General features: G+C 42.3%; 1 protein-coding gene across 1 annotated transcript in view; it reads right to left on the reverse strand.

Moving 5' to 3' along the window:
* The window catches only part of NPSR1 (neuropeptide S receptor 1), a 1,079,007-nt gene that overhangs the window by 573,673 nt on the left and 484,697 nt on the right, over positions 1 to 20,637 (reverse strand). The window contains exon 4 of the mRNA XM_069612302.1: positions 5,837 to 6,038. Within this exon, the coding sequence (XP_069468403.1) occupies positions 5,837 to 6,038 (202 nt within the window). The remainder of the gene's footprint in view (positions 1 to 5,836; positions 6,039 to 20,637) is intronic.

Here is a 20,637-nt window from a genome sequence, read left to right on the forward strand (position 1 = left end):
TTCAGGCTCGCTTTGGAAGCAGGTTGAGGGTACATTTTGGCGTCAAGCTTCGAACATGCCAAGCTCCCTACCGGTTGACGTGGTTAGGAGAGAAATGGGAATGGTGTCACTGTACAACATTATGGTTTGGAGATCGCTGTTGATGTTGAGGAAATGCTTACAACCACCAGGAGAAGGAGGGTACGAAGTACTACAAAAAGCCATCTCCTTAAACAGCGAGAAGTCTCTAACTGAGTGGAGATCTACATGTGTGGAGATATTAAATAGTCTAGCACTGAGCGAAGAGATTTTATTGAAAAATCCCGACCACGTCAAGAAGAAACTTCACGACCAGGACTGGACAGACACAGCTGAATGGATTCGGAGCATGAAAAGTGGTGGGGGGATAATGAAAGACGCTAGGAAACGTGGTCAAGTTCCACGATACCTGACAAAGTTCCCCTCTCCCACTATCAGACAAGAGTTTATGAGGTTCCGCTTTAACCTGTTCCCTACAAAAGAAGTTCTCGAGAGACTCAAAGTAGCCTCAATGAGAAATTACACGTGCCGGCTCTGCAAGGGTTAGCTTGAAACAGTAGAACATTTAAGAACAGAATGTGAGTCTTTGAAGGAACTAAGAACAACATGCTTGGGACATTTGTTTCAGAAGTCAACAACATCACTTCCAAATCTACTTTGGGTCAGCTTGTGTCAAGGGAGAAGAAACACAGAGTTTCTAGCCTTGATGGCCTATGTGAAAAAAATCTTTGAGAGACTAACGATGGAAGAAGAAGAAAAGAAGAGTTTTATTGAGACGGGAGGAAAGAAATTGATGAAGATGGAGTGTCGCCAGACTTTTGGGACGGGAACTGGGGGTCCCTTTCACTATTAAGTTTCCTACTGTTTTTATTTTTTTGAGACTTTCCACTTTTATTTTTTTTTATTTTTTTCTCGCTCTTTCCCTTTTCCCAGTAATTTTCTAAAAGTTTGTTTGTTTTAGTAAATAGCATAACAAAGTTTAAATGCAAACTATAAACATGCTAATAAAAAAAAAAATATATATATATATATATATATATATATATATATATATTTTTTTTAATATATATAAATGTTATTTACTCAAGGATTCATGAGCGGGCAGGAGAAGTGTGGGTGCCTGTTCTTCTGCCCCTTGTTGGGTTTGGCCAGCCACCACATGCACATTTCGTCTGCATACATGATTATAGATATTTTTAAGTTTTAGTTAGTTGCCCTTTCCGCATAGTTGTGGTGTGTTGAAAATCGGTTATTCTCAAGAGCTTCCAGTTTGTTCTCAACCTTTTCAACTCAACCCCTTGGATCAGTAAAGTAACACTGATCCTCAGCTTGGAATGCTCTCATTTCTAATAAAATACCTTACATGTCCTCTTTGGTGGCCAATGCATCTCATCCCACTTAAGCCACTATTGCCTCTTTCAGTGGTTCTCCCATGCTGGACGTGGTTTCTGAATTAGCAGGACGCCTAGCAAACTCCCCTAATCTGCTGTATCACAAGATCTGTAGCACTCAACAAGCGAGGACACTTTGGTGATGCCTAGAATGTTCCTCCATTGTAAACTGATCTGCCCCCCCACATTACAGTATACAAATTTCCCGTTTTCACTTCCTCTGTCTTAACTTCTCGGAATTTGTGAGAGTGATACCATGTTTTCAATGCCCAACATTTGTTTTTTTCCCTAGTACTGGAAACTCTTTGCAGCTCAGCCAAGCTCCTTGTGGAGCTATGCACACCAGCCTCTATGTCCAGGCACTCACTCCTTCACAGGCCACAACTTCCATGCACTCCACACTGAAAGTATAGCTTGCAGGGCCAAGCTAAACCACCCAGACCATTTTCTGCGTCTCTATTCCTCATGATGCACAGGGGAATCTGTTCAGTAATGGTACAATATCCTTAGCTCTGCATCACCAGCATGGTGACTGGCTCTGTCAGGTGACTCATACACTCCAGTCCCCAGCTTCAACAATTCTGTTGTCCTGTCTGACATATTTGTCTGTGCTGTCTCCCATACCTCCCCCACCACCGCTGAACGGCACTGTGGGTCTCCAACAATGCTCTGGTTTTGGACATCACAACCACAAAGCTCTTCAAAGAGGAGAGAGTTTGTAAAAGGAAAATGAGGCCTTGGGACGGGTTACACGCAGTCATTTTCCCTGTACTGCCTGTCTGTCACCCATTGTTTTGCGTTTTAATTGTAACACTTGCTATGCACATTTTTGTATTTGACTGAATGTTTCCAACATGCACATGTCGAGCCCACACTAATTGGTGGCCAGCTTGTTAGAAGCAAAGTAATAGACATGTTGCACAAAATGGAAGAGTGGAAACATCCCATTTTGGTTAGGAACCTGAATATGATGCCACACAAAGCCTTGAGGAGAATGTGGAGGGTGCTAAAATGTGTATGGGTTTCCAATCCACTGCAATGACTACCAGGGTTTATATTACGTCCATGGACATACCCTTCAGATTGTTCTGACATCTATGAATGAAGGTATGTCTAAAAAGTGAAAGGTACTCCCCACTGCATATGTTTGGTTTTTTCAACTGTGATCCTTTAAGTAGTGGTGAATTTGATTCATCGGTTATTGTGCCTATCTGCGTTATTATTTATATTTCTCATGCACTTGTATATGATATGTACAGTATATTATTAGCACATTACACAATCCCCTCCCACTGCATCCGTCCCTAGGCATGTGGTCATTTATAATATGTGTAGCCAGAGATAATATATATACAATGTATAATATATACAATATGTTATAAAAATCTGACCAAATTCTCTCCCTTTGCACCCATCCCTCAATATGTGACCTTGTAAGTATAGAACTTATAGGTACAGGCAACACATCTGATTGCTTTCTGCTGTGTGTCCCTTTCATTCGTATTGCACAAAATCCTCTCGTGACTCTCTCAATTCTGACAGTCAGCTGTCAAATCCCAAATCTATCTCTCTGGGGTCTGATAGGTTCTAGTAAAATCCAATGGACAAACTAGCCTCCAAACTTCAAGAATACGCTTCAGCACATCTCAAACCCGTCACATAACCTCTTACTGAATAATGTCAGTACATCTATGTAAGAATTGCCCAAATGGGTACATGTTCATTTGAAGGAGTATTAAGCATGTTAACTTGTCTGATTCGTGCTATTGGTTCATCAATCTACACTGATTTTACAGGCTTGTGAATTATCATAAATTCTATCCCTGCCCTCATTTCTTTTCTTACCCCTGCAAATGTAACCTTTGCCCACCCTTCCCCTTTTCCTTCTGGGCTGGATTTGCATATTCTCTCCCCAACGAAGGTCTGAACACAATCTGCCAGTCTTCAGAAAATTGCAGTGGTGACTGGTGCAGTATATACAACTCTAAACATAACTTATAACACATAACTTATATCACACAATACGAGAGCCAATTGCATTAATGAGAGGCAAAAAAGTGAAGTTAGAATACGTATGTTTTCATCTCTTTGGAAAATGCCAGCAAGTTGTAACTGTTAGGGAGAATTCTCACAATGTGCTAATTCCTCTCTACCTTAGAGACACCCAGCTCTTTTGCTGAACTTTGGGACTCTGTACTTTTTAATTCTGTTTGTTTTCTGTGTTTATTTCTTTTGGTTATGGAGTTTTAGACAACTCCATAGGCATCATCTTTTTTATTTGTGTCACACAGAACCTTCAGTGCAGTGACACAGGGATGTCTTTTAGACTTCCCAAAGGTTTAAACATCTTTTCTGGGATAAACGACTGTTTCCCAGAGAATGTAAGGTGAAATTGACTTTACTATTCTTTTCCAAATTCAAAGACCCAGCACACACCATCTTACAATGGAGTGCTGGAGGGGTTACATAGTATCCTCTGTGTCTAAACACTCATGTAGCAGTCAAATGCTACCCTTTCCTATTGAAAAGGCTGGTGGCAGTGTTTTTACAATGAACTACCCTGATTTTTCCCAACTGCAAACACTGGTAGCTAAAAATCACCGGAGCCATGTTTTTCAAGATGGCACCTTAAGCCCCTTTGTTTAAACAGGTCCCTGTCTTCATTTTTCACCATTTCGTTTTGGAAAGGTCCTTCTATTGTTTGTCTCTGCGCGCCAAACCAGGTTTGGTCCCTTTGTTTGTGTGACTGAAGACCGCCCTTGGCATCTGAGTGTCTGGGGTGGACAGGAAGTGAGGGAGGTGCCCAAAACTCCCTGTGGTTAGTCTCCTAGGAGACCCAAATGCACTCTGGCGTGATTGGCTGTCTGACTGTCTGGCAAAGACAGCCACCCTGCTGGGTGATTGACAGCAAGGCTGGAATGAAAGGGAGAAAACTGTCTAAAAGGCTAGTATCTAGGACTGGAAGGCAGAGTCGACCACTGGAAAGAAAGAACCGAAGACGAGCTGGAAGAGGACAGCTGCTGCAACCACTGGACCGTTGGTTTGCCCGGTGAAGCCCTGCTGCAGGTCTGAATTGCCAAACTCCATTCGACAGAGAAGCTCCTTCAAGGACGGCTTCTTCCTTTCCATAAGACACATGGATACCATTCTCAAGGCTGGTTAGGTTTAACCAGGGAGAGGGACACCAGTTTGTGTTCTTGAATCTACAGCTACTGGAAATGAAGTGACTCCATTTTGTTTGCTTTCTTCAACAGTCCCCCGATGTCCTCTTTCTTGTCCCCACGACTGAGGCTCAGGAACAGCGAGATCTGCAGGAACTGCCAGGAACCACGACTTCAGCAACATTTGTCTTCTTCACAAAAAGGTACTGTGCCAACCCGATTGAGAGAACGCCACTCTCACAGAGAAAGTTTGTGAAACTTTCCCAACTTGCAGGCCTAATCATCTTGTGACCCCACAAATGATTGAACTTTTGCAAAGACTTTACCTTTTGATACCAGAACTGCTCTTTCATATCCAGAACACTAGTCCATTGACTTTGGCCTAGCCTATTGACTTGAATTGAACTATTCTGGTGAACCGAAACTATTTGCACTGCCTAGAAAGTATATATAATATATTCTACTTACTTCTGTCCTTTTTGCTCACTGCTAAGTAACTGAACTGCCATTTGGCTCCTTTTTCAAGGGAGCTCAAACTGTCTCAAAAACTTTTGTATTGACGTGTGTTGATCTATAATATTAAGTTGTCTTCCTCTAGTGAAATATTTTATAAATGATTGTGTAAATAAATGAATAAGTGTTTTACCAAGAAACCTTGAGTATAATTGTCTACTTGAACCACTGTGATTGAAAGTTCTTTGTGTAACTACTTGTACTGCTCAGATTCACTCTTGAGATAAGCCTGGCTGCTCAGCTCGCTACCAACAAACTGTGTGGTACAGACTTATACCAAAGGTTGGTTTGGCTTACACCTGTAGTCCTAAGTGTGTGTGGTGGTCCCAGAGGGTACTCCATGCAATTCTGTCTAACAGTAACATTAACATTCCACATTTCTATGCACTTATCTGCCCAAAAAGCTGATACAAATATCAACCCAAAAAGGCAATTAAAAACAAACCTTTAAAATAAAGAGCAGGTAGAGAACACACTCATCTTGCTCAAAAGAATAACGAAAAATATGCAGACATTTCTCTCTTCCTGCATCTTTATGTATGCAAAATCCAGCATTGGCCACATGCAAAACGACTCTGTTATTTTATTTTCTTAAAGATAATGTATCAGAAGTAATTTCTTCACTGTACATGCTCATTTTCCACAAGTGTCTTTCAAAATATAAAAAAATGAAATATCTGTCAGTGCATAGCGAGGAGAAGCAGGACTGAATGTCTACGTTCTGCCTGACATGCCACATTACAAAACACATACCTGATGATAATCAAAGGGATGAAGTATACCAGAAATGCGACAGTGGTCATGTAAGGTATCCAGTAGGAGTCATCGGGCCATAGCCCCCAGCACTGTATTTCTCCATTCGGAAGGACTCTTTTACCAAATATGATCAGAGTGGGAATAGAGAAAAGGAAAGACAGACTCCAAGCCGCTGCAATCAGCACTTTTGCCTGTTTTTCTGTGGAATAAACAAACAGATCTGTATCAACACGTTAGCATTTTCCATATGCCCCCATATAGTGTTTCTGAATGGTTGTTTTAAACACAGACTTTCTACTTTCTATAAGAATATTCCTTTATATAGTTGGTGGTAAAACACTGTACATAATGGGCAAAACAACAGACAACTTCAAGAAAGAAAAACAGTGTTGAAACGATTACAATGGAAATTGATATGAACATACTTTCTAGTGTGATCAGTCAGAGCATAGTCTTCATCTTTATTCAACTCAAACTTTATTAATGGTATAGCTTTGTGTTCTGAGTCCTATTATTTCCTCTGAAATGCTCCCACATTTTAATGGTGTAGACCAACAGCTTCTGTCCAACTATGCAAAATATGGTAACTCTCAAATACAATTTATGAAAGGTTTGGCCAAATGCATTCTCACATTTCTTTCCAACTTTCCATGTAAGTTCATTTTCTGGACAAAGAAAGAACCATTGAGTTGTTCTGGTATATAAGATTGACCTGCTCCCTAAGCTTTTTACCTGTACCTGTAAAGAATTGACATGATTATCATCTGTGCTTCTTTCCACATGGGACTACCTAATGATGAATGCAAATACCAACACCCAATCCCCTCTTATACTACATATGGGTTGGAAGCCCTCCTTGAGATCGACCTGGCTTCAGGTGATTGAAGGGAGATTTTGGCGCCATATTCTTGGCCTACCCCCTGGTATTCCAATGGCCATAATAAGGTTAGAGCTTGGGCTGATCTCTTTAAAGGCCACAGTGTTGAAGAAGCGGGCATCACTATATCTAAAAATGACTCGAGACACAAGCAATGGATTATTAACAGCAGTCCACCAGGAAATGGCTAGGAAGAACTCCTCATGTACAACTATTGGACAGATGGCTAAACTGTTCAATGAAATAGGCTGGCAATCTAGGGAAGAGGCACAAAGGGTATTGGGTAAACAAATAGATCTCTGGGATTGGTTAGAGAACTTGACCACCTAAGGAGTTAAAAAGTTATCAATTTGTACAGCACAAATTGTATGCATTTAAGAAGCCTCAGAGATACTTGAAGCTATCAGGAAGACCTAGACAGTTTATTTTATTGCTCAGATTGGAGCAATTACCCACTATTATGATCACGGGGAGAAAGGATAAGATTGCTGTAGAACTTCGAATATGCCGTCTGTGTAAAGTACAAGATCAGCTGGAGACAGCTAAGCACCTTCTGACTGAATGCCCGAAAATGGCTAGCACATTTAATCTTCTCCTTGGTAGATACGTACATGATAACGAGCACATCAAGGATGATCTTTTCTGGCTCCATTCTAATGGTATGTGCCTGTTGACAGCTTTATATAACATCTGGCTGAGAGTTGAAGTTAGCTTGGGCATAACACTATAAGATGTTGATTAAGAAAGTTTATACTGTATTGATAACTGAAAGTTGGACATATGATTATATGTTTGTGGAATTTATTGTTTTTATGATATGTTTTTCTAAGTTTTTATTTGTATTATGTTTTTTTATTTCATTATCTCAAAAAAGTTTGTGTAACGTTTATAATTTAAACTATATCACAATAAATATGATTATTATTAGTATTACTACTGGACATATCAGCAGCTTTTGACACCATCAGATACACAGTCTGAATCAAAAGACTGGAAGAATCTGGCGCTCGAAACTCTGGGCTACAGTGGTTAAAATCATTCCTCACTGATAGAAACGAAATAACATACCTACACCCTTTCACCTAGAAAACGAGAAGCACCACCTGCAATATACTCAAGGATCAACTCTGTGAACACTTCTCTTGAACATTTACATGGCCCTGCTCCTGACACTCATCAAAACTCACTGACTCACATGCTGCATCTAAACATACTATGCCCAGGTTATCTTTAGGATGGCAGCCAACAATGATCCCAACAACACTCTGAATAAATGCCTCAACAAGATAAACGTCTGGATGACTAATATCGATCTACTACCAGTGGGTAAATGCTTGTTTTTGTGTGCATGTGAGTTTGCAGAGTGGAATGTGTATAAGGTGTTGCCTCTCTGTTATCATCGAGAGTAGACTACACAGGCAGCGTGTACCTAGGAATGCCTGAATAACCACGAGGAAATTACAACACATCCCAAACACAGTGGCAAGACACCTAAGACTAAACAGGAAAAACACATCACCTCAGCCCTGAGAAGTCTGTACTGGTTAAAGGTAAAAAAAAAGAATCAATTTCAAAACTCTCTACATCGTCCATAGAGCATTACACGGACAGGGAGCTGAATGCCTCCAAATCAAAAATCTCCCAATACCAGCCAAGAGGAACTCTGGGATCATGCACAGACTTGCTTATAGAAACACGGCACTATGAGAAAACTACACTTGGAGCAACAGCTTTCCCTATTATAATTACCAAACTATGGAACATGATTCCATAAGAAATCAGGATGACTGGTGACCATTTGACTTTTTGGAAATGGTGAAAAATCTGGTAATTCAATATTTCGGGATAGATGTTGACTAATAATAACTAGATATTGATCACATCTTTTGGGGCTGCCACATCTTTTCCATGTAGTGCTCAAGCCAGTCACAGAGGCAATTCAAACCTAAGTGCATATGATGGTAGATTGAGAGGGCCTGCATAATTTACGGTGGCCAGTGGCTCCAGACAGATATAGATAGCTTAAATAATATCTATCCAATATCAGCTTTCTGCATCCTGCTCTCCACAGCCGGACAAGCCTGACATTACCACTCCATGTTCTGTAGCTACCCACTCCTCACACCTATGGTGGGTGCCCCAACAAAGTTGTACTATGCCCAGTGGCTATCCACAATTAGATACCCTAAATCTTACTATCAATCTCCTACTCAACTGGCCTAACTCACCATACTTTTACCATACACACCTCAGGCCGCTACAGTAAACCTGTTTGCGAAAATTCTCCAAAACCACACATCTCTCAAACCAACTCGCAAACCCCTCAAACAGCTCAAACACCCAATACAATCAAATGCTGGATCCCTCCCATCTGGCAACAATATGCTGCTGGTGTGCACAACAAAACACACCTAGGAAATGCCGCCCCACTCACAGACGCCAGTTACTTCTGATTCTACACACATAAACCGCTAAGCACAATACCTGTCTTTTCCCACTTTTCCCCCAACCAACCCACCCCACGTTCCCTTTCAGAACCACAAAAGCACCTAGAGACCATAAAAATGGCAGCGATGCAAAGTGTAAATCAGCATAACAAAACATTTGTTTTATTTGTATTTTGAAGCAATTGGTGGAAAGTATACAGTACACATTATGTATATGATTACAAAGTATATATCTTTGACATTTCACCCATTAAATGAAATAAAAAAATGCATACAAACATTTCATCCCTCGTAAAACACCTATGTTATCTGTATAGGGTGTTGCTGGCTCAAGCAAGTTCTCACGAAAGTCTGAACAAATGTCTTTAGGGAAACAGCTGTTGGGTAATAAAGTTATCTATAGCTCTTCCATTTTGTTCACCCAGAGAACATTGATCTGCCACATTTCCACCGTAGGTGGTAACTTCTGATTCCATCTCAGCAATATACATCTCCTGTACAGAAGCAACCCCAAGTTTAAGTATCTACATCTAGCCTCTGCCATTTTACCAGTGTAGCCTGATGTAGAGTCTTGGGAAGACAATGTTATCTGTTGCTTCACAATTACAGAAAGCACTCAGTGGACATCAGCCGAGTAGAAGGTCGCTCTAGGGCAGCACCAAATCATGTGTAGCAGGTTAGAATTCTCTGAGCAACACATGGGGCATACGCTCTCAATATCCTCATTGATTAGCTTAATCTGTAATGGGGAGTAGTGTAGCTTATTGAGGATTTAAACTGTATAAGGCGATATTTGGAATTGAACGAGTTTTTCTTAGTCAATCCACACAGTACCTTTCACTGGGCGTCTGTGAACTCTGCTTGTAAGTTTCTATTTCATTTAGCCATGGTCGATCAAGCAGCTGGCACCATATCACAGGGTGCCATTTTGTACAGCATGGAAATGCTTTTTTTACACTCTGTTTTGTTCACCATGTATGGTGCAGCCGTGCATGGGTGCATGGGTGGCACCCTTGGGAAGGACGGCCTGATGTGATTTAAAAGTGGCCTGCATGCAGAAATAATATATCAGCTGCAGCGGATTTCCACCAATGGTGACTTTAATTTTGTCCTATTCAATAAATTGGCCAGTAGGATACATGTTCCCCAGTACAAGCCTATTTGTTGATCGCCAGGCCCTCCCAATGGCACCACCCATGGTGGATCTCAAGACCGGCACATCCCACACAGAGGCCCTTCTATCACATGGTATTCTATCTCCCTGTAGTTGGAGAAGTCTTTTCCACACACATACCATGGCCCCTACTGGATCCTGCGGGTTATCGGGCCTGGAACAGACAACACATATTAACGATTTCAGGGACAACTTACACATTGCCAACTGTTCCACTTTAGCATGCAGCATCTTGCCTACTTCCCTAAACCAATAAGTTGCATAATAGGCCTGCGCCACCAAGTAATATAACTCGAAATTCGGGGCTGCGATGCCGCCAGCTTCATAGGGGAGCGGCAAGACCAACCACTTCATTCTGACCTGCCCGTTTGCCTACACAAACTCTGTGCATAATGAATCGAGTTCTTTAAAAAAGGCCCGGCCACATCCGCATGTTTTGGCACATATATAGTAGTTTCGGTAGCACCACCATATTAACAAGCCTAGCATAAACATCAGGGTCCGCCCCCATCGCCGTAATTTGGCCTTCAAGTGTGTCATGTATGCATTGCGATTATTTTCCATTATTAGGACATGGTAACAAGATATTAGTACCCCCAAATACTGGAACATTTCCGCTGACCACCAAAGCCGCCTATTGTTAACTGGTTCCTCTGTACCTTCTGTCAGTGGCAATATCTCAGATTTATTACTGTTCAGATGCCAGCCCGTTTATTTACTAAAGTCTACACTACGATCACCAGCTTTTCCACATTTATAGGTGGTTCTTATACATACAGTAGGATATCATTAGCAAATAGCAAGTTTTTCTCTGTGATTCCCCCATCCTGACACACACCTGTCTGTACTTATCAGGAACTAGGTTGACCAGTGGTTCTTTAACCATGGCGAACAACAGTGGGGATAGTGGACAGCCTTGCCGCATAATGCCCGCCAGTTGAAGCACCAGGGACAGCATTCCATTAGTATGCACTCTTGCATATGGTTGTGAATACAACAATTTTACCCTAGGCGATGGCTTTTGGCCCCAACACGTAATTGCCCAGCATTTGAAAAAGAAAAGCCCATGAGACGTATAAAACGCCATCTGCATATCTAGCAATATTGCCACAGCTTGCACTTCTGGATCCTCACCAGACATGGAATTGTACAACCTCTGTAGTTTTAAAGCAGTGGATACACTTGGGAAAAATCGTCGCTGATCTGGGAGGAAGGATAGCTCAGGGGCAACGTGTATGTCTTGAAAGCAAGATAACACGGTGCAACAAACATTCGAATCCCAATCCCCTGCTTAGACACCACTCGCTGGTATTAATTGCGTTATAAATTTATGATCAAATGAAAAAAAAAATCACATAATGGAGCAGTCGAGTTGCTATTGCCTTTGCAAATATTATAATGTCTACATTTATAAGCAAAAGCGGCCGGTAATAGCTGCAGTACTCCACAGGTTAATCAGGCTGTAGCAGTGATATTATAAAGGTTTCTCATGCCATGTCCGGTAGGGTACCCCTCTGTAATGCCTCCTCCCATAACTGGAGCAAATATTGGGGTACGCTCTCCTGGTCTTCCCTCTAGAATTCTGCCACCAACCCACCCGAACCAGGCGCCCTACGCCCCACCCCCTACAGATCAAAAATTGCTGCTTCAATTTCTTCCAGAGTTAGAGGGGTTTCCAAGATCTTGTGCACTTCTCTAGATAGCAGCGAAGTTGGGATCTCCTGCAAGTATTGCTCTATCTCAGCCTGTGAAGCACATCCCTTTGACTGATACAAAGTAGAGTACAGCGTGTCGAACACTGCATTAATGTCTGTATTTCTGTGTGCCACTGTACCCTCTGTGGACTTTGTATACAGTATATTCACATTCCCTTTTCCTGTTTTAACTAGTCAATCCAACAGGAGGTCCTGCCTCACCTCTCCATATTTCCTAGAAATCATCGGCCTATCCATGAATTTTCATTCCTTCTCTGCAACCTCACGAGAGCTGTCGAGCTCCATTTTGATGTCTGCCTGCGGTTTGGGAGCAGGGTTTTGCATGTATTGCTGTTGAAGTCTGGTCTAGTAAATCTGCTTGTAATCTGGCCTGAATCCAAACGAAATCTTTTCTAATGGTTTCCAGCACCCCAAATGATATGGTCATGGTGATCCCCTTATGTACTCTTTGAATGCCCGCCATAGTGTCGGTAAAGTGGAGACCATGCCCACATTTTTATCCAAGTAGGAAGTCACATGATCATGTATGTTGATCGAAAATGCTGGATCCAAAAATGCAGTAGGTTTAAATTGTCAAAGAGTCATCTGAGTACTGTCAACCGCCGGGCCCAATACCAATGATATAGAGGAGAGCTCCAAAAATGTCCTAGGCAAAATAGTACAAGAAGATATATTATTAAGCAATTTACTAACTATCAGTGTCCTGTGCATTGTCCCCGTCCTGTCACTAGTTGTATCCAATATTGTGTGTAGGTCCCCATGCCCCACACAATCTCAGCCGTCAGGTATGATGAACAGATATGGAAAACCTTATTATAAAATTCCTGTTCATCGACATTGCCCCCATACACGTTAACTAGAAGCACTTCCCTCTTGTTCAACAGCCGATGTATCAGGACATACTGGGTGTCATCATCGAGCTTGGAGCCCATACACACGAATTGTAAGGAGCATCATCACCCCTCTGGCTCAGGTCAAGTAGAATGTGTAATAATGGTGTCCAACCCAGCTCTGAGCAAATAACCTAGCTTGCTGTTCCTGTACATGAGTTTCCTGAAGAAACAATATTTTTTCTCCCTGGATGTTTGTGTATACTACTATCTTACAGGCCTTTATGGGATTGCACAAACCCCTAACATTCCAATTTAAGAATGTAAGTCATGCTCACGTTCATGTAACTGAGCTGTAGAGCACAATTTCAACCACATGTGACTAATCTAGTTTGCTGTTTCACCTCCTCTGCTATTTACCCTAGCCACCAAGTGCATTTTTAAATTTTCACCCCACCGAATCCCACAATATCCCCCCTGCCCTCACTGCCCTTCCAACTGCAGCAGTGTATATCACCCACCCCCCTCAAACTAATTCCCATCTGAAACATTTGCGTTTGCATAGGGGATAATGGCTACTGTGCTGGATTTAGCATAAAACACACTTGGTGAAGATCTTGTAACTCAGCTCATACCATTTCCATTACAATCAACACATTCTGCATGTAAATCAAAATCTGTTTAAGCATTCCCACACCAGTTGCCCTAAGGAGGAGGCCCCCGAGGCAGGATCTCTCAGATCAGGAACCCTGCACCATGAAGAAGTAAGTATTGTTCTTGTGTTGGGCTCTCAAACTAGCGGTGAACAGCATAGCGTACTGAAGTTGCTTTTCCTGCAAAAGTTTCTTGATACACATGAGTGTCGAATTTGCTGAACTGCCACTGAAAAATCCAGTTAAAGATAGATAGGAAGTGATTTCAGCCTCAGTTCCTTCTGCTCTCTGGCATATTGTGGAAGCAGCTCTCTGTCTCTAAATCAGAACACATGATATGATATATGGCGCGGGTATTCCCCTGATTTAGACCTTACAGATAGCGGCCTATGTGCTCTTTCAATAGTAAAATGTGGCAACAACCCAGGGTTCCCCAGCAGTTTCCTGAGCAGCTCCTCCACTGCTTGTTCCATGTTTCCCTGCAGAAGGCCGTCAGCAACCTCGATAATGCGGATATTGTTTCTGCATGATCTCGACTCCAAACCTTTGCATTTCGCTTTCATAGCCTTCATGTCCCTTACCAGTGTGGTGACAATAGTTTGCAGCACATGAATAGAATGCTACAACATGCTAATCTAATTCTGCCCTCAGACTCATTTATCTGCTGTCTTCCTTTTTCCAGCTGAGTGCGGATGGAGGTAAAATTGATGGTGATGTCATCTAATTTATCGTTCATGGATGGAAATCCTTTTTTCATGGACTCAAGCATTTGCTGCAGGCTACACTGATCTGCTGCAGGGTGAGAATGTTGGCCAATTTGGCTAGATTTGCAACTGGCATGTGTGTCATCACTTTTGGAGGTTGCTCTGGAGAAGGGATCCATGTTGCCTATCTTTTTACTCACGCCTTTGTTTGTGTTGTCCTCTCTTTGTACTGGTTCAAACAGGAATCTGCAGTATGTCTTCAGCAACAGCGTGGGCACAGTAGAGGTATATAAACAAATAAATCTAGCCCACCTCATACTCTACAATGGGCACCCAACCTAACAATCACTGGGCAACCCACCCCAGTGTTTCAAGGATCTAACACACCTGCCCTATCAGAAAGTTACCTTCTCTGCCCATTCACCATCCTCTGGCAAAGGAGAGAGGCCACAACAGGCATCCAAATGGACCGTCCTCTGTGGTTCGCTCCACGAAAACATACACGTCGGCTAGGTTAGGATGGCAATCGCAGCACCCAGCTTTGATGGAATTAGGCCAACTGACTGCCCCTGCAAGTCTCCATCAGCGTCCTTCACCACTCCTTGATGCCAAGGGCACAGGGGCAGCGAGGGGAGCCACGCACTCTGAATATGAAGTTTCACCCGCTGAAGGCACACTCGCCTTTGAATCCTTATGGGCAGGTCAGGCCTGAATCCTGTCCAATATCTCGGCAGAGATGCTGCCAGCGGAGTCCAGATCATACCTCAAGCTCTGCTCTCCATTCCCCTTAACACCAGCAGTTGTATCCAGTATGTTGAGCTTGGTTATCCTCAGATGAATTGTCCACACAGCATGGAGACTAAAAGCAAGCCACCATCATGCGCGGCTACTCCGCAACACCCCCCTCCCCCACAGCATAACATAACATTAACAAAATTCGATTATGAGTCAATTTTATTTTCAATCATAGAATAAATATCAACAAGAGGGGCATTTCTTTTGTGTTCACCCACTTGGTTCCTATATATGTCTCATCTCATTTTAATCAGTTTTAATTTGGTATATTTTCACCACGATAGGCATGGTTTCACCCTTGACATGAGGATTTTAGCATTGCCTCGTCCCTCTGCATTGGTAATTGGCCACTGAAGGTGGATGATTTCCATGCATGTGACTGATTAGCATTGTAGAGATGAGTTTGCTACGAAACAGTGGGTGCACTACAGGCACTGAAATGTTCTTGGGAAAGGAGGACCTGTCAAAACCTATTTGGCATTAAGTTCAGAATCAAGTTAATTGTGGTAAAACGGGTCATGATGTAATGTAAACCTTATTTTGTACTACTGTCTATCAATCTATTGACTCTGAAGTTGAATACATCTCAGTCAGAGGTGCCCCACTTCCAGTGTGGCAAATGTACCTAACTAAAAAATGTCCTTGCTGCCAAAAGAGAATTTCTGTTCCCAAGATGCCATCCCAAATACATAGGGCCTCATTACATGGTATGCGTTAAGGGTTTACCGGTACCGGTAAGGGCACCGGTACTGCTAAACCCTTACCGCCTTACTACGAGGTCCCTTTGCCGGACTCGACCTCAACGGCTGGTTTTACCAGCCGTTAAGGAATGGGCCCGCAAAGGGACCTTGGTGCTAATTACGGTACCGCAATTTGCGGTACCGTAATTACCTCCTTCCCCATTCCCATTGAGCCCTATGGGGGCAAAAATGGGAATGGGGAAGTGCCTTGGTGAATGGGGAATTACCGGCCCCTCTCACCTTGGAGTAGACCGGTAATTCCGCCATCCATCAAGGCGGACACGCTAAAATACCGGCGGCAACCATGGCGCTAATAGCGCCATGGTTACCGCATACCGTGTAATGAGGCCCATAGTCTTTCAAGGTATGAGTAGAATGATTAACCTGATACTTATTATCCTCAATAAAAGCTCTTGCTCTTTGTACATACAGCACCTGTCATTGACATTGTTGCATTACCATTCACTGCACATGGATTAGCGCACACCCACTTTCTTTATTATCGCCCAGATTGGTCTACTAAAAACAGAAGTAGATAAACTTGCAGAACAGTGGAAAATCCCGCAGAAAGGTGTCAAGTGGCACAACGAGTAGAGCACTCGCTTTGACACCCGTGCAGAGTCTGTTAACGCAGGTTCGAATCCCGGCGGGGCCAAACTCATCCTTTCATCCTTCCGAGGTCGATAAATGAGCACCACACACCGTGGGTAATAATAAGCAGCGCTCGGATACCTGAGGGTTTGTAGCGCTATATAAAAGCCTAATTATACTTTTGTACATCAAATGCTAAAATGTTTACCGTATTGTAAAACCAGATATTATATGAAGAGGCCTGGTATGTTATCATTAGAAATCCATTACTCATTTAGTGATTAGTTATCCATTGTTCAGTCTGAGTAGTGACATTAGTTATTCCGTTATCCATTATATTCAGCCATTTGCATTTGCTAGAGAAAGAGGCCTGTTATAGTAAGTGCCTTGTAGAGACATGTTTAGATAGACATATGATGTTATGTATTATGTATGCATTTAGAGACACACATGAATGTACACTTAGGATATGCATTGACCCATGGCATAGCGCTTAGTTTGAGTTAATGCGTTAGGCACTATAGAGAGCATGTAGCTGGCATTCTGAAGCCATTCTGAAGAGACACACAGAAGAGCAGCTCTGCTTCATGTGCGGAAAGATTGGAATGTGTAAACAGTTTCTTGGCAGACAGGAAGATAAGACAGTGACTCTTGCCCGAGTAGAGAGCGAAGAAGAAGGGTATGGTATCAGCAGGCCCTGGGTTGCTCGCAGACAGGAAGGTGGGGGCTAAGCAGGGAGTGAGGAGCTTTGCACAGAGAGACATGCACAGAGAAAGGGATTTTAGCTTGCTAAGAGCTGACAGTGAATGGAGAAATATGGAGGGAGATGGGAGGATGACAAGATATGATGTACAATGTCACGATGACAGAACACACTGAACTGGGAACAGAATAAGACATGCGTACACAGACTTTCAGGCGCTTGGCTTGAAGAAATGCTGGCTGCCAGAAAGAGAGTGAATCTTAGCTAAGAGAGGATGTAACCATGGAGAAAGAGTGACATAAATTGACACTATAACTGGAAGCCTGAAAGAGGTATTGAGATTATTAGAAGGTGTTTAGGTTGTATGAGCGAGAGAGGCGTTTAGGAAGGCATTGGCGGTGCCATTGGGAGAGACGTTTTGGTGTGCAGCCTTGGCAGACCAGCTTGGGAGACATTGATGAGCTTTGCAGAGGATTGATGGATGGAGTTCGAGTGAGCAGAGCTGGCTGCATGGGAGCTGGAGAGGAGAGATGGGACACATTCGAGATTGGGAAGCTTGCACATGCAAAGGGGAGTATTGCTGATTGATTGAGTATGAGGCCTAATTGATCTAAATAAGGCACGTGTCAATGGGGAATTAGGACAGACACTCACACAGAGCTTTTGGTTTTATGGAAGGGGAAATCAGACCGGGATTGTCTTAGAGAAAGAGTGTGAAGTGTGGTGTGGATTGGAGAGGAATACTGAATGCTGATGCTTGCAAATTGTTATTAGGCTGGATTTGTTGTTAATAGGCTGCATTAGCATTATAGATCTAGCTAATTAGATTGTTTGCATTAGAAGCCTCAAGTATGAGGGGTGCAGAATAGAGTTTTGCTAGAAGCGTTTATTAAGGCTTGCTCTGCATGAATACATGTATTTCATTGTTATAACTGACTTGTGTGTTTTCTTTGTGTCTTGTGTCTATCCTTAAGGTTATGGTATTAGGGAATGTTTGTTTGTGCATAGCATAGTATCTTAGAAGTAACACAGTGCACAATTGCCCTGAGATATACTTGCAGGGGGGCCATAGTGGTCCACAACCCCCTGAGGTAGATTTGTTGCAGTTTGACAAATTGGTCGCCCACATGGGACTAGGACAAAGGTAGAATTTTCGGTTTAACAAATGGCCCCTGTCGCAAGGCTTCACTGATGCTGATTGATAACATGGAGAATAGGGTTTAGTCTGCAAAGTTTTGCAGCTGGTCTGTGATCCACTTATCGATGAACTGACATCAAAGTAGAAGAACAGCGTGTGCAGCTGTGTTGTCTGTTGGTTCATGGGAAAGTTTTATGTTTGATGTTTTGTCTTGGGGGATGTTTTGAATTAAAATGAAAACATGCTTTGTCAACAATTCTGTTCACTATAGGAAGGGGAACATGGTTGTCTGACTGTGACTTTGTTTGAATCCAGAATTTGTATTGGATTTGATCCAGAGCAGTTTTATGACTGGCAATTTTGAAAATGTTTGTACATCTATTTGACCAGGATAGAAAATCGCCTTGTGTTCTCAGAGACACTTAAGGTATTTTGTTTGGAAATCCTCAGAGATTGACACTTTTTGGAAAATCTGACCATTGTTTGGATTTCAAAAGGCTGGAATGTGCGCACATATTTAGCAAGTCAACGACTGTATCTGCATGTTTAGAGAAGTCTTGAAGCTTGTTTTTTGAAACTCACTTAAGTGTTGTGAGATTTGGTTAAAGAAAAATGCGAGGGTGAATGAACAACAGAAATGCAGAAACAATGAACTGATTTTTTAGTGATTTGAAAGCAATAAGAAATCGGCTTAAACATATGCTTGATGCCTGGGATGATTTGCCAGCACCAACCATAGTGATGGAAGGTACAGAGTTCCTATGAAAAACCCAGCAGGGGTAATGCACGATGTAGTGAATGTAGAAAATGTGAATATTGTTCTTGGGGAGAAAGAGTTACCTCAGAATAATAATAGAGAGAGTGTGACCCAGACAGCTTGTTTCACTGATAGTGCAGCAGTAACTGAAAAGATTGCCACAACAGCAGAGCAACACATTGAACAAGATGATTGCTATGAAGAAAAAATGGAGAGTGCATTTTTGACAGACATGTGCAGTATGCTTAGAGAAATGCAAAGAGAGATTGCCTATGAAGATTTGCATTGTGAAGCTGTATCATTGGAGACACCTTGGCATGGAAGCAGTTATGTGCATGGAGGCAGTTTTGTGACGCATTTGCATTCTAGGTTTGTGGGAAGACATGAGATTGTTAAAATCTTTGATTTGAATGGTAATGTCATTTATGGTGACATTTTTGGCAGAATTTGTGACAGTGAATGGAGAAATATGGAGTGAGATGGGAGGATGGTGTTTCATAATACAGGAACACAGATAGCATGTACAAGATATGATGTACAATGTCACGATGACAGAATACACTGAACTGTGAACAGAACAAGACATGCATACACAGACTTTCAGGCGCTTGGCTTTAAGAAATGCTGGCTGACAGAAAGAGAGTGAATCTTAGCTAAGAGAGGATGTAACCATGGAGAAATAGTGACGTGAATTGACACTATAACTAGAAGCCTGAAATACGTATTGAGATTATTAGAAGGCATTTGGGTTGTATGAGAGAGAGACAGATAGAGAGAGAGAGGCGTTTGGGAAGGCATTGGCAGTGCCATTGAGAGAGACGTTTTGGTGTGCAGCCTTGGCAGATCAGCTTGGGAGAGACCGATGAGCTTTGCAGAGGATTGAGGGAGGCAGTTTGAGTGAGCAGAGCTGGCTGCAAGGGAGCTGGAGAAGAGAGATGGGACACATTCGAGATTGGGAAGCTTGCACATGTAAAGGGGAGTATTGCTGATTGATTGAGTATGAGGCCTAATCGATCTGAATAAGGCACGTGCCAATGGAGAATTAGGATAGACACTCACACAGAGCTTTCGGTTTGATAGAAGGAGAAATCAGACAGGATTGTCTTAGAGAGAGAGTGTGAAGTGTGGTGTGGATTGGAGAGGAATACTGAATGCTGATGCTTGCAAATTGTTATTAGGCTGCATTTGTTGTTATTAGGCTGCATTAGCATTATAGATCCAGCTAATTAGATTGCTTGCATTAGAAGCCTGTAAGGCTTACATTTATTGTAGTTTACACCCAAATCATTATTTGATTCACTGAGTTCCACAAAGTGTCACGGGTCACTGGATTTGGAAGGATATTAAGCCCTAACCGTCCACAAGTAACTGCAAGAAAAGAGGTGATTCCAGGACTCAGTGCCAGTTCAAAAATAATCAATTGTTTTATTGCACAATCAAAAAATGGATAAGTTAGCCCTCTCCTTAGTGATTACACGTGTTTCGGCTCGCCTGAGCCTTTATCAAATCAAGCCGATATTAGGCTGCCGACGCGAATGAATTAGAGCATCAGGAATATTTATTTTGGGATCTGTCCCATTTACTACCCACCGGACAACAGTCACATGGACTGTATCGTTCTAATATCGGCCCTGATTTGATAAAGGCTCAGGCGAGCCGAAACACGTGTAATCA

This window comes from Ambystoma mexicanum, chromosome 5p (assembly GCF_040938575.1).
Source record: "Ambystoma mexicanum isolate Mex_15411 chromosome 5p, UKY_AmexF1_1, whole genome shotgun sequence".
Taxonomy (NCBI): Eukaryota; Metazoa; Chordata; class Amphibia; order Caudata; family Ambystomatidae; genus Ambystoma; species Ambystoma mexicanum.